At 38.5% G+C, this 14,026-nt stretch overlaps 2 protein-coding genes across 9 annotated transcripts; one reads left to right on the top strand and one right to left on the bottom strand.

Annotated features, from left to right (window-relative positions):
• Positions 1-16: 16 nt before the first annotated feature.
• jmjd4 (jumonji domain containing 4) lies at positions 17-2,432 on the bottom strand. The gene is made up of 6 exons (XM_068340240.1): positions 1,773-2,432; positions 1,507-1,672; positions 1,273-1,398; positions 872-1,139; positions 625-771; positions 17-527 (listed from the first exon to the last, which is right to left on the bottom strand). The coding sequence occupies exons 1-6, from the start codon at positions 2,023-2,025 to the stop codon at positions 192-194; spliced, it is 1,296 nt and encodes a 431-aa protein (XP_068196341.1). The 5' UTR covers positions 2,026-2,432; the 3' UTR covers positions 17-191.
• snap47 (synaptosome associated protein 47) lies at positions 2,011-12,690 on the top strand. 8 transcript variants are annotated; one of them, XR_011038813.1, is made up of 6 exons: positions 2,495-2,693; positions 2,864-3,385; positions 5,329-5,837; positions 6,072-6,217; positions 9,122-9,314; positions 9,920-11,488. XR_011038813.1 is itself a non-coding variant. In XM_068340236.1 (5 exons), exons 2-5 carry the CDS (start codon positions 2,889-2,891, stop codon positions 11,491-11,493), a joined length of 1,299 nt encoding a protein of 432 aa, XP_068196337.1. In that variant the 5' UTR covers positions 2,011-2,093; positions 2,864-2,888; the 3' UTR covers positions 11,494-12,690. The 8 variants fall into 8 exon arrangements, 5 of the variants coding, with proteins under 5 accessions (XP_068196337.1, XP_068196338.1, XP_068196336.1 ...); XR_011038812.1 differs by having other exon boundaries at positions 9,122-9,318; XR_011038814.1 differs by having other exon boundaries at positions 9,122-9,318; positions 11,347-11,472.
• Positions 12,691-14,026: the final 1,336 nt, after the last annotated feature.

The following is a 14,026-nucleotide window of genomic DNA, read 5'->3' as shown; positions in this document are numbered from 1 at the left end:
CTCAACTTTGGTGACTTTTTTATTTATCCATTCAAAGCTTCAGTGCATATTTGAAACATAAACTAAAGACAACAATTCATTTTGAATCAACAGGGCATAGCACTGCCCTCTCGTTTTACTCCATATAAATTGGCACTTCGAATTCAAGCTATTTCCAGGTTAGTACTAAATTACTGGGATGAGACTACATCCTATTCCTGGTAAAGGAGATGCTGCCCTCTAGTGGATTGTATGGTATCACGTATTTGCTGTAATATAGTTTCTGGCTGCAGAGTCAAAGTTGAGTGATCAAGCCGCTTAAAGTCTTCATTGCAAAGTAGACACTCAATTATGTGTGCCACCCTTTGCAGGTCAAAGGCAGCATGGTAAGGTCCAAGTGTAGTGAGGGTCTCCGAGAGTTGTCGTGGGTAATCGGAGGAATCCCCAGATGAACAAGAATTGAGGAAAGCCATTCGGTTGCTGGCAACAATCTTCAGGAATGCAGCAAATTCCCCAAAGTTGATACCAGAGCAAGCCTTCATGATAACCTAAAAAGTAACAATTACAACTCGACATGTAGTACCACAAAAGTTCCTGAATGTTTCTTGAAAATATGCATGCTGAACAAAGTTATCCCTAAAGTACCTGGCAGTGTTGATGCCACGAATCCATTGTGTTCCTCCATTCGTTTATCTCTTTTTGGACAGATGACAGCTCATTCTGAAGGAACTGCCACATGATGTCTATATTACAACCATTCAACCAGTTATGATTAATGGAGATGGTGTCTTCCTGTGAAATATTAAAGACAGGGAATCCATATGTTACAAATAACAGATCAGAATATATGTTGTTTTGTAAATTATTTAACACGGATTTTTAAAGTTCTTACCAAATTATAAACTTGATGATGCCAGCCGCTGGGAACAAATATAATTTCACCTGCCTCTTGAATGATTTCAAGTGGTTGACAGGCTTCTTCAGAATGTGGAAATAGCCCTCTGTCTCTAAGTTCGGTTGACGTTACATCATAAGGAAGGTTTCCATGAGTGTCTCGTAAAAACTCCTCTTGACCTGGAGGATACAGAAGCCATTTTTTCCTTCCACAGATGTTTGCAGACCAACTGTAGGAACGGAACACATCTGCATGGAATGGGGTCCTAGTGACAGAGAAGTGCCTCGTGTTTTATGAAAAATCATAGAGAAAATTGAACAAAAATATTATGACTTTCTCAGTTGCAGATAATCAAAAACTTTAAAGTAAGAAAAAAATGGGCAACATTATCTTCACACCATGATCCTTTAGGTCCCATGTAGACAAAGCGGTAGTCATCCACTTCAAGTGTATCCCAATATTCATTAAGCCAGTCAGAGGAGAAGAAGACTGGTGTGGTGTAAAAGCTGTGGGCAGGAAAGTCCCTACAGAACAATACATACATTGTGTCATGATTTCTTACATGGTGATAATTGTGCACCATGAAAAGAACTAGTAGTAGTAGTACTAGTACTACTAGTATAAAGCCATACCTTGCCATGTGCCAGTCTTTTAGATAGAGACACCCTTTAGGTGATGAGTGTCCATTTTGGATGTGTTCCTTCCAGTAGTTAACGAATTCTTTGAAAGGCATAACTTGCTTGGGGTTCGCGTTGTACTCTTTTGCATTGCAGTTCGCAACAGGAACAGGAGTCTCATCTGCAAGAGAAAAAAATACAGAAAATGAAACAGATGATTTAATTAGCTGTATAACAATGTATGATTGTTGCTTTTCAATAGTGAGGATGTGATAAATTACCAAACTCTTGCAGCAATTTCTGAAAGATGGGCTTCCCTTCCTCAGATACCCACTGTTTTCTACACTTCCAATCCTCCGTGAATCGTTTTGAAAACATGCATGGGTGGTTGGGTAGCAAGTACTTCTTAAAAAACTTAGAATAGCTCAGATCTTTATCGATGTAATCCACAAAGTGTGACGACCAAACCTGTTCATACGGCTCTCTTGGTATTTTGACTAAACTGCAGCAGTTACGATACGCCTCCCTGTCCATGATGATCAACAATACCGCACCTCGATTAGCCAGTTAGCACGCTTAGCTGTCTGGGTGAGGAATTCACGGTGAGGAATTAGCGAGTGGATTGATTTCACATTTTGTAGTTCTAATTTACTCAGTAATGTTGGCAAACGGGAAATACACAAGGCTACAAATATTTTTAATCTAAAATATATGTTGACAAAGGTTGTTGCCCTATTCCATCCCGAAGAAGACAGGTTACGGTCCTCGAACAGCGCAATAAATACTGCAGCTGTTTATTTATGATAAATGCTACATATATTAGGATCTAGTTGTTTTAGTAATATTGCTTGATATCTGTTTATTAGAATGTAAGAAACGAACTACCCTGCTAATAATTCATATTTTCCAAAACCGTGTCGTGGAGCCTTCGCTGACAGCAACATTTTCGAGTCGGACAGTAAATACGAATATTGTCCTTCTGACGTCACTTCCGAAATAAACTGCGGTACTGGCAGCTGTGTGATACCACGATTCTGTTGACGTTTGATGTGGTTTAGTGTGGATATCATTCTACTCCGAAGAGGTGCTACATATTGAAAATAGTTTGAGTTTGATTAAGATGACGCAGTTAAGATGACGTCGTTGGATATAAAGGTCTCTGCTCCACAAGAGAAGCTTCCTGTGTGAACGCCTCGGATGAGGTCATTTGATGCATGGATCTCTTATTACAGTCTGACGGTTATGTTTACAGTATGGATAGAGAGATTGTTGAGTGCAATGCAGTATACTTAAAATGTAACTATGTTACCACGCTGTTCTGCTCACATTTGTATTCTACGCAGGTAATATCAAAGTTGTTTTGTCCTTCTAGATAAATCCGTCTGTCACCTTCCAAAATGAGCCGGGACGTCCCGATCTACAGCTGGCCAGGCTCCTATTATATCAACAGCGAAAAGCGGTGGGAAAATGGCACCCTGTCCATCACCAAGGTCGTGGTGCGTTTTGTCTCTAACCAGAGCAAGGAGAGCCTTGTCAGCTTCTGCCTCTCAAGAATCATGGAGATCAAGATGGAGTCATCCAGTTTCATTTTCAGCACACTTACAGTTCTTGAAGAGGGCAACGTGAAACATTGGTTTGGCTCCCTTAAGCCCAACAGGGTGGTGGTCTATAATGTATTAGAACATTTTTGGAGAGAACGCCTTCTGTGCCTTGGCCCAGAGGCCCAGGGAGCTGAATCTCAACCTTCGAAAGGAAGACAACTGATAAACTTGGTGGCGGGGGCCCAGAGAAGACTGGAAGACACCGGCAGAGTCCTCAACCACCAAGGAGAGCAGTTTGATGAAATGTTGCAGGGACTGGAGAAAATTGACTCTGATCTGGGTGTGGCTGATAAGTATGTAATAATCCAGAGTCTTGATAATATTATATATTACACATATATACACACACATACTGTACGTATCCATTGCAGTCTTGCTACAGGAGGAGTCCCCTTTTAAAGAAGAAGTTGTGGAACCCCTGATAAAATTGACATTTTGGTTTTAATCAAAATATAGACCTTTTTCAAAACTTCTATTCATGTGGAAAATTTTAGAAAAAAACATAATTTTACAATTACAGTGTGTTTTCTTGATACATGTTATTTTTGAGAAAGAGCATTTAGTGGGAACCAATTCCATTTTAAACCTTATTTAAAATAGTAAAATATTTGAGAAGTAGTTCTCATTAACAAATATCACCTGACATATGTATGCATACACATACATGTGAATTAAGTGTGTATGTGCATGGATGTACAGTATATGCGCAAGTCTGATCTGGCATAAGCAGCAATAGCAACAGTCAATAATTTGTTGGATTTTAAGTATGAAAGTGGTAAGAGATGTCAAGGATGCAAGCTTCAGGGTGTTTTGGAGAAAAGATACCACATAATGTGTCTTGCCCAGGATTTTTGTATTGATGAAATATGGATGTGATATAGCCACCTGGTATGGAGAGAAGGCCAGCCCACTGTTTTCAAGAGATTGTAGTGATGAGTGTGGTCTGGTGTGTTAGTGGCAAATCAGATGGCTGAAAGATGGCCAGTCTGGCCTTTTAGGTAACTTTTTTGGGTTTTTTGGCGCAAATTTTAACGCCATTTCATGGATTATGTCAGTAAAGTTTAGAATTGGGAGTATTGTCATTTTGATGAGGGTATGCATGGTAGCATGAATGAAGTAAGCTTTTTTGCGGAGGAGGAAAACTAGTCTGGTTAGCATACCATTCATAGTATTCATAGGAATTGACTTGATCAAAAGATGAGCCTTCAGTCCAGGTGGTGTTGAAGGGACTGGAGGCCCGATTTTTCATATCATTATCAAGATGTTGCTTTTGCTCTTATCAGTGTTACAGAGTTCTACAGTGGTAAGGCTGAGTTGAAGAAAAGACGCTGCTGGTTTTGACAGAATTGACCACACAGTTCCCATTGCTTGACTGGCGGTCGATGTCAGTATCAGTCACACTGGTACTGACACAGGTCACTGATATTAGGACACTGAAATCAGGACAGTGACTTGGATGGGTTCAGGTTGTATTGTATAGAGATTAATTATGTGTTAACATGCATTTCTTGTCATTTGAGGCTTAAAAATTAAATCTGTTCAACCTTTTAACAAATGTGAATGAAGGATTCATGCTTTAATCTTAACCTGTTTGGACAATTGTAATACACTTTACACTGGCTTTACCTGGCACACTCACTGTTTGTCCAAAACAAGGCTTCTCATCTTTTAACAGGAACGAATAAGCATGAACACATCAGCCCCATTCTGGCTTCCTTTCATTGGCTGCCCGTCTACTTTAGAGTTCAATTTAACATTCTAATGATTATTTACAAGTCACTGAGTGGATTAACTTTGCAGACCTCTTGCATGTTTACATCCCTTTTGGTTCTCTGAGGGCCAGTGATAAGCCAGTGATGAGCTCATTGTTCTTTAGCTTTTAAACCAGCATGAGAATTGTGTGAACGCTGCTTATTTATAATTGCGTTTCTTTATTCTTTCTGAATCAGTTTTTTTTAAATTTGTGTCATGTGTTTTATGATTAATGTTTCTTCTCTATTTTAAAGTGTTCATTTCGTTGTTTGTTTGTTTTTTGCTGTTCTTTATTTAGAGTGGATTGGATATATTTCATTATAAAAAGTTTTCATGTTTTATTTCCTGGTGTTGACTCCAAAAACAGACTACAATAATAATAATGATAATTATTATTATTATAATTCTGTTAGATTTACTATCATAGTAAATATCATATCTTTTCCTCTTTTCCTCCTTACCATGCTGCCTTTGCTCTTTGCAGGATTTTGTCAGAGCTGGATTCTCCTTCCTGGTGGCCCTTTGGTAAACTTCCCTGGAAGACTCATCAGGAAGTTAAGGCTGAGGATGCTGCAAGAGCTGCAGCTACAGCTGCTGCTGTAGCTAGCAAAGGTTCCACTAGAAATAAGGTGATAACCAGCATTCCAGCTGTAGTGACCAAGGGAAGGGACTCAGACTTAAAACCTGGATGCTTGTTGGTGCTGGTGTCCTCACTGGAGTTGCGAGACACAAACTGCCAACTGCTTCACCGCTTTGAGAGAAATGAAATTGATGAAGTCAGGGTTCTGAGTCCTTATGAGATCACTGTCAAACAGCGATTTATTGGGAAGCCAGATATATGTTATAGAGTCCTTTCAGCCAAGATGCCAGAGGTTTTGTTAGTGTTAGAGATGCAATACAAAAAGAAGGTGGAGTTCACCACTGAGTACATGGCTTTCATGGCAACTCCAGCTTCTTCTCCATGTGACAAAGAAAGACAAAACTGGAATGAAGGTAAGATATAAATTAGATCAGAAAGTCCTCCTTTTTCTTGCACGAAAAGTGACCACTAAGTGGCAGTAAAGGTCTTGCTTTAACCTTAGTATATTTGGGCAGCAGACCTGTAGCCATATGTAAAAACATTTCTTCCACACAGATGAGTCACTTTATCCTGATTGCCTCCGTTGCCATACTCAGAGTTCACTGTGTGGTTTCTGGATATACAACATATGTACTGCACTTTTTCAGCATCTCCACCCATGGGGTCAGGTTTGCAGCAGAGGTGCCAAGACATAGAACTCCCACTGGAGGTCCCGGCAGGAGATTTGTCCCAGTTGCAGGTGCATGCCCTCCAGCCATCTGTTAGCCAGGCTGAAGCACATGAACTTAAACAGGTGAGACCAGTGTGAATGTATAACTTACATTGTGGCATTTGTGTATATCATAATAGTGTTTTATTCTGTGATTGTGAAATAAGCATTTGGTTTTAATAATATGTATTTAGATGGTTCCATGCAAACCGCAATTCACATAGTTTATGTTTTTCATCATGTGTGCTATTTAATGAGACCACAAAGCAAAGCCCATCCTGGTATTAAGAGAGGGAAAGAAACCTGTGCAGTAATTTGGGCAGAGTTAACAACATCTTTCCATTCAGAAGCTTGTAGCACTGACATGGTCTGTGGTGGCAAGACCTACACAGTGACGCAAATCCAAACCTATGATTCAAACATTTTTTGGTGTGTGACACACTGTTCAAGGTAGCTTGCAGTAAGACATTTCATGTAAAACATTTTTAGTAAAATACTGGTTCTATTTTAAGCTCTTTAATATAATGAGTAGGTAAAATAAAATTTACATTGTAATGCAATAAACTTGCTAGTTGTTTGGCAAGTTGTCTGATAATTTCAGAGCACTGGCAAGTGAATTATAGCAAACACGTCCTACCTTAATAGTAATGGATTAGATTTATACATTGGATTGGCAGACCGGGGCGGTGGTCCCCCTTTTCAAAAAGGGGCACCGGAGGGTGTGTTCCAACTATAGGGGGATGACACTCCTCAGCCTCCCAGGGAAAGTCTATGCCAGGGTACTGTAAAGGACAATTAGACCTATAGTCGAACCACGGATTCAGGAGGAACAATACAGTTTCCGTCCCAGTCGCGGAACACAGGACCAGCTCTACACTATCCATCGAGTGCTCGAGGGTTTGTGGGAGTTTGACCAACAATTCCACATGTGTTTTGTGGATGTGGAGAAGGCATTTGATCGTGTCCCTTGTGGTATCTTGTGGGACACAGGAGTATGGGGTTCGGGGCCTTTGCTGAGGGCTGTCCGGGCCGTGTATGACCGTGTATGATTTTTGAATACTTTGGGTGTGCTTGGTTTATAATACCAATACATTTGTTTTCATATGTTTGGTATGAAGTCTGATATTATTGTTTTATCGTGGAATTTCCACGGGTACCTGATAGTAAATATATAATAATTTACATTTAGTGTGTCTGACAGAGTTGACAAAAATCAATACTTTGTTGTTGTTTTTTTTACAAATCTACGATAGCAGTAAGAGCATTGGGGCAGACATATAGGTTAGCAGTTAATTGTGTTTATGAATGGCAAATTGTCTACAGCTGATAACGGTTCAAACTTCTAAGGCTATCAGTTGGGAGTTAATGTGCTTCTGCACACACCCTATTCTTAATGTAACTCGTGTCCAGATTACAATCTACAGCCAGGTAACTTACTCATAGGATCACTTACTTTCATGTCCTGGCCTAAGTGCTTCAGCAAATATTCCCCTTTGTCACACTAGTTTAATACAAGTATTATTGTTTGAGGTTCCAACCATTTTATGAATGATTCAGCATTTTCTTTAGGTTTTATGGAAAGTATTTCACAAATTACTCAATCATGTGAAGGCATTTTAGCATTTTTTTTGCCATTTCCTGAATTTTCTATTAGTTCTAGCCTAAATTTTTAATTTGGGTTTCTGCATGACTTAAGTCCTCTAACCCCTGTGTAAGAAGTAGATGAAAATATTCCCATGTTTTCTATGGAACGCCGAATCGACTATGTATGTTCAGTACAAATTGTGATTCAATCATATTTGTAAAAACACGGAACTGAGTGAGTGAATGTAGTTTTTCAACAGTGTTTTTTGACGTGCTGTTTCTGTAACTGCTTGTTGAAACTATTTTCTGTGTTCTGTTGTTTATAGGCCAATGAAAACTGATATGATTTTCATGTGTGAGTGTGGAGTAAGAAATACATTATTTAAGAAACCATGGTGGTGGGGTTTGGAAGCATTTTTCATCTATTTAAAGGGGTCCTATTATGAAAAACACATTTTTTCAAGTCTCTACATATACATAGTGGTCCTCCCTAACCCTACCAAATCCTAGAATCGGGAAAACAAATGCCTCCTGGATCAATAGACATTTGGAATCGTTAGGAATTATGGCTGGACAGAATCAAAAACGATCAAATTGACCCCAGAGATGACCTTAAGTCATCTCCGGAATGGTTGGTATGCGTAATCATCCCCAAGGGGGGGTTCTTTGTCTCAGAGCAGAGGTGGCAGTCTTGAAATGGCATCTGTCAGAGGTAGACATGAAGGTAGTTGGTGTGAGAGGAGAGGATGCAGAAGACAGGGTTAGATGGAGGAAATTAATTTGCTGTGGAGACTCCTAAAGGGAAACACAGAAAGGAAAAGAAGAAGTAGCAAGTACCAGGATGTATTTTTAACACAATTTTCCTTAACAAAGAAATCAAACAACATTAATGAAAGTAAAGATGTAACTTAGTGTTTTATTAAACAGGTTCTGTAGCTGACGTGATGGACCTCATATTTGACAAAGTTTTGGTGGACCTCATGCCATACACAAATGAGATGTTGGCCATTCCTATCCTAGAGAATCTGTCTTCCCAGTATGAGCGTCCAGACAAGGAGGAGATCATTGCCAGCTATGTGACCAGGTTCAACCGAGGCTCACTCTAAATCCAGCGTAGTAGCTTTTGTCATCAGGAAACTCCCGACGAATGCTAAGGCTGGAATGACGACCCGTATTGTGCATCCTAAGTAGCCCCAGCATCAGCCAACAAAGTAGCGATAGGCCAGATGTCTGTATTGTCGACAGAGAAGGGACACAAAATTATTTATTTCACAAAGTTTTGAATCCTGAGTATTATAATTGTTGATTTCCTGATAGGATGACCCTGTGTTTTCATTACTGTTATTGTCTTATTATTGTTTTTGGGTTTATTGTTTTATCTAAATAAATGCTTGTATATATCAGCGGAAATGGCCCCAATTGGAAGATTCACCATGACGACGGACGAGATGGGCACCGCAGCTCTTTACAGCAGTCAAAGTACCAATTTTAATTTATGCAAATGAAGACTTTGAGGACATTTTCCGAAGAAAGAGGAAAAGCATTGCAGCTGCAAAGAAGAGGGAGATGCCGAGGGACGAAATCGCTGCTTGAGTCAGTGCGTAAGTTTAAATGTAGTCCGTTGCAATCATGGTAAATTACGTAGGTAAACTGCTTGGATAATAGTTGACATTTGAAGTGGACGTTTGAGTTTTCAGTTGTTTTATTGTCAACATAATGTTCTTTACACGCACATAAATGTGCTCCCATCTATATCAAGTTCGGTTAAATAATGAAACCTGTTTAAACATTTGAATGTTATCTAAATAAAACAGTAAGTGAGCATATGCACTTTACATAAACAGTAGAGAAAAAGAATATTCATACCATATTATCTAAGAACTGAAATCAAGGGGTGGCATCTAGTTCCTTTGCATGGTTACCTTGATACAGTAATAGCCAAAACTACTTTAGTTTTTACATCAGTATCTGACGTCGTACTGCTTGTAACTGCTTTAAGACATTCCAAGTTTTATTTCCTGTCTGTTTTAGTCACATTATACACACAGGAGTTACTAATTGATAAAAAGAAAAATAAATAATAAGTTGAAGAAAACAAAGCTGGTCTGTTACTGATTGATCCGTATTACACATTCTGGTGCAATACAGTGTGACATTTCGCATCCGCAGAAGTATTAACACCTTCTCATCCTTTTTGAACAGACCATGGCTGGAAAGTACAGAGGGATCCCGACTGCACAGATTATCACAGTGAAATAGTTGCTCAGTAAACACCAGCGGTTCATTCTGTGGAATTCATTGCAACTGTCTTTAATATCCTCCTCATGTATTCCCAGCTATCTGTTAAAGAAATTTATAGGATTCACTTCTGAAAAAAATACAGAAAATAGAAATGGTTTACTTGGACATCCAGATTGGGAGGGCAGATCTGGACATATAAATACTGGTGCACAAGTTAGAGGTGGGTGATGGTAACAGGTGAATCATGTTAACCATTCAAACATTTACTATTGTAATGACACAAAAACCAACTTTGTATTTGTAAGAAATAAAGATGACCAAAGGAAGTGTGTATTGTATGTTTTTACTGCCCACTGTGGTAGTGGTAGTGACTCTGAAATGATTCTGGCAGATGGTGTCTGTCACTGCTCTGCCATCCTGCATAGTAGGAATTATCCTGAGGTGACGTAGGAAGTGGAAACAGACTTTCGGCAGGCCTGTGGTCACCTTCGACCGGAATCTCGTCCTGCAGTGAACCCAGTTGAAATTCTTTTGAGTGTTTGGGTCAGAATAAAGGGTCAGCAGCCTCAGTTGGCATGGGTAGCCCATGTCCCCCAACAAAAAAACCATCTCTTCTGTAACTCCTGAATTGTATAGTGGATTCATTAGAGTGGATTAATTGATGGAGACAAGTGAATTATTGTGTAACTTTTTAGGTTACTGACCACATTAACAGTCTGCTGCACAGGTAAGACTGATCATACATCCGTGTGTCAGGAACAGATCTAGACAGACCTAGACCTCCACAACAGAAATCTGTAGTATCACATACGATCTGGACAGATGTAAGTTTATCTGTGATACAGTCTTTAACATGTTGAAACAGTAGTTAGTCTATATGTACCTTGATGGGTATGATGGGAATGTGGGTACCATCTATGCAGCCAATTTCATTAATCTTCACAGGAGATGAAAGACTTCATATTATGCAAAATATGAACTATTATAATGTCTGTCACGGGAGTAGCTGAGTTTTTTTTAAACTGTGGTTGGTGTCCAATTGTAAAGAATTTGTTCTCATCTCCACTCCAGATGCTGAGCAGCAGGCAATTGCTTTTGTTAGCAAAGGGAGAAGGAAAAAGGCTCAATGAAAATTCAACTCTCTTCTCCTCTTTGCTTCAATAAGACATCCTTTTCAACCTCCCTGACTCCATCTGTACACTCGTCTTCACACACACTATGCTCCCCAATGCAGCACTGATCAACAATTTTATCTACATTTCAGTATTTAATCCTGACTTATTAACATCTGGCTTGTCAGTTGTCTACTGTTATTGGGAGATTGCTTGTAATAACTTAAACTAATTTGCGTGTGTAAGTGTTTCATCCGTGTCTTTGTGCATTCACAGATGCTCTTGCAACTGAAGAATCTCGCCCTGGAGGCGGAGACCGAGCTAGAACGACAGGATGAAGTTCTGGATGTCCTCACCAGCTCCACTGAACGAGCCACCATGCACGTAGAGAAGCACACCTGCCGTATGAAGAGACTGCTGTAGCTGTTGACAGTCAGGCGGACAGTCTGGATACTGCGTCCTTCTTGAGAAATGCACTGTAAGCTTCCTTATTGTCCTTGAGGGACCAGTGCGATGTGAGAACATTAGGAAACAGTAGGTGGGACTTGGATGTACTCTAGTGGTTCATGTTTTTGGCTGGGTTTTTATGTTAATGAATGTCTGATTTCTGGAAAAGTGCAACAATCTGCTTAAGATGTTTTTGTGATCATGGCTGTGAATTGTAACATATTTATTAATATACCCTCATAAGTGTTGTTGATTTTTCCAGTCATTCAATGGCCCATTTTCAAAATGAAATTACATGTAACCTCATTTTTGTTCATGTAGTTGAGTTTGAATTCATGCTCTGCAGAACTTACACGCTGTGGTTAGCATTGTTGGTAAAACATTTAGCTGTGATGTGAATGATTTATATTTTTCAAACATGATTTTTAATGTTCTTAGTGCAGATTGAGTAGAAAGAATTGTGACCAGTAATTGTTGACAAGAACTGGGAACCATAATTGGAATCTAATTGATAAGAAATAGAAGGAATAAGCCAGAACTGGGTGTTCGCTGAATAGTTATGATTATGGCTAATTTCAGCCAATGTGCATCCTGCAACTCCCACAGTTTGACGCTTTTGATGAATCATGCCCTTGTATCGTAGCAGCATGAGTGTTCATTGCATGTGATGCCTTCTTTCTTAAACAGAATACTCAGAGGAGACACACAACAGTTTACATCTTCAATGGACAATGGTATAGTATGTATTCATACAAACAAAAAAGAAACAACAAACTCTAGGTGTTGTCTGTGATACAGTTGTTAGGAAATGTTGTGATTTGAAAATGATTTCTAGCACTTGACTTACAGGTTTTCTGGTAATATCTGTGTTTCTAATGAAATATTTCCGTCTTTTTGATGGACATTTCTGTGTGTGTGCGATTTAATGTTGCATGTCTTAGTGTAACTATTGTGTATTGCATCATATGGTACAAATAAAACAGAACCAAAGAAAAAAATGTATAGAAATATATGTATACTAGCGGGAACCTGTGGAAATTCCACAATAAAACAATAATATCAGACTTCATAACAAACATATGAAAGCAAATGTATTGGGATTATAAATCAATCACACTCAACGTAGTCAAAAATCAACATGGTGACGTAACGACTTTGTGTTGACAAATCATGGATTGCGCTGGGCGGGCATTGTGAAGCTGTAGATGAATGAAAGTCCATGTATAGGGAGTGATGGGCTGATGAGGCCCCATGAAGCATTGAAGCTTTTAATCCCAATCGGTTCACTGCTGTTCGAAGCTTCATGAGGAATAATTTGCTCTAGTACGACATCTACTGAATGCTAAAATGTCAGCTGACATGATTTTGAAGTTTGTGACATTTTGCTAAAAGCCTGTGAATAAATATGTCATCAAATTAAGGAAGTACGCAAAAAAATTATATTTTAGTAATGTTAAAGTTAAAAGTAATTTCCCAACGGGAATTATTAATAGTTTTATTTATTGGATTTTTTATTTTATAGACACACTCGCAGTATGGAAAATTATCATTTGGATATGACGAAAATGAAAATACAGTAAACGTACAGTGCGGGGAGGGTGGTTGGAGTTAGGGTATGGACAATGATTGTGCTTTTGTAATGTTGAGGCAGTGGTGGGCTGTCAGGGCCAGCAAAGCCTTCTCTGCTAGCCTAACATAACCAGAAATCATAGTATTTATGATAAAAGTTAATTATAATGTAATTAGATAGATAGATAGATAGATAGATAGATAGATAGATAGATAGATAGATAGATAGATAGATAGATAGATAGATAGATAGATAGATAGATAGATAGATAGATAGATAGATAGATAGATAGATAGATAGATAGATAGATAGATAGATAGATACTTTAATAATCCCGGAGGAAATTGTACATATCCACTGCTCAGGCATTATATGGCAAATAAATACTGGAAAAAAACCCAGGAGAAAAACAAACACATCACAGGACATACCACAAGACATACACTACACTAACAGAAGCATTCAGCATTAACAGGACTTATATACTAAACTATAACTAAAATATAAACAGTATAAAATTAAATTAAAATATAAACAGTATAAAATTAAATTAAAATATAAACAGTATAAAATTAAATTAAAATATAAACAGTATAAAATTAAATTAAATCTGTTCAACCATGTGCTGTGAGTACAAGCACTTTATTTATGTAATCTTTCATATTTTAAAGAGATGTTTCATTTTAACGCTGTGACTGCTGGAAAATAGCTCGTTTTATATACACTCAACAAAAATATAAACGCAACACTTTTGTTTTTGCTCCCATTTTTCATGAGATGGACTTAAAGATCTATAATTCATTCCAGATACACAATATTACCATTTCTCTCAAACTTTGTTCACAAATCTGTCTAAATGTGTGATAGTGAGCACTTCTGCTTTGCTGAGATAATCCATCCCACCTCACAGGTGTGCCACATCAAGATGCTAATCTGACA

This window comes from Antennarius striatus, chromosome 18 (genome assembly GCF_040054535.1).
Source record: "Antennarius striatus isolate MH-2024 chromosome 18, ASM4005453v1, whole genome shotgun sequence".
Lineage (NCBI taxonomy): Eukaryota > Metazoa > Chordata > Actinopteri > Lophiiformes > Antennariidae > Antennarius > Antennarius striatus.
Note: the sequence above shows the minus strand (reverse complement) of the source record. Positions and strands in the feature narration are given on the sequence as shown.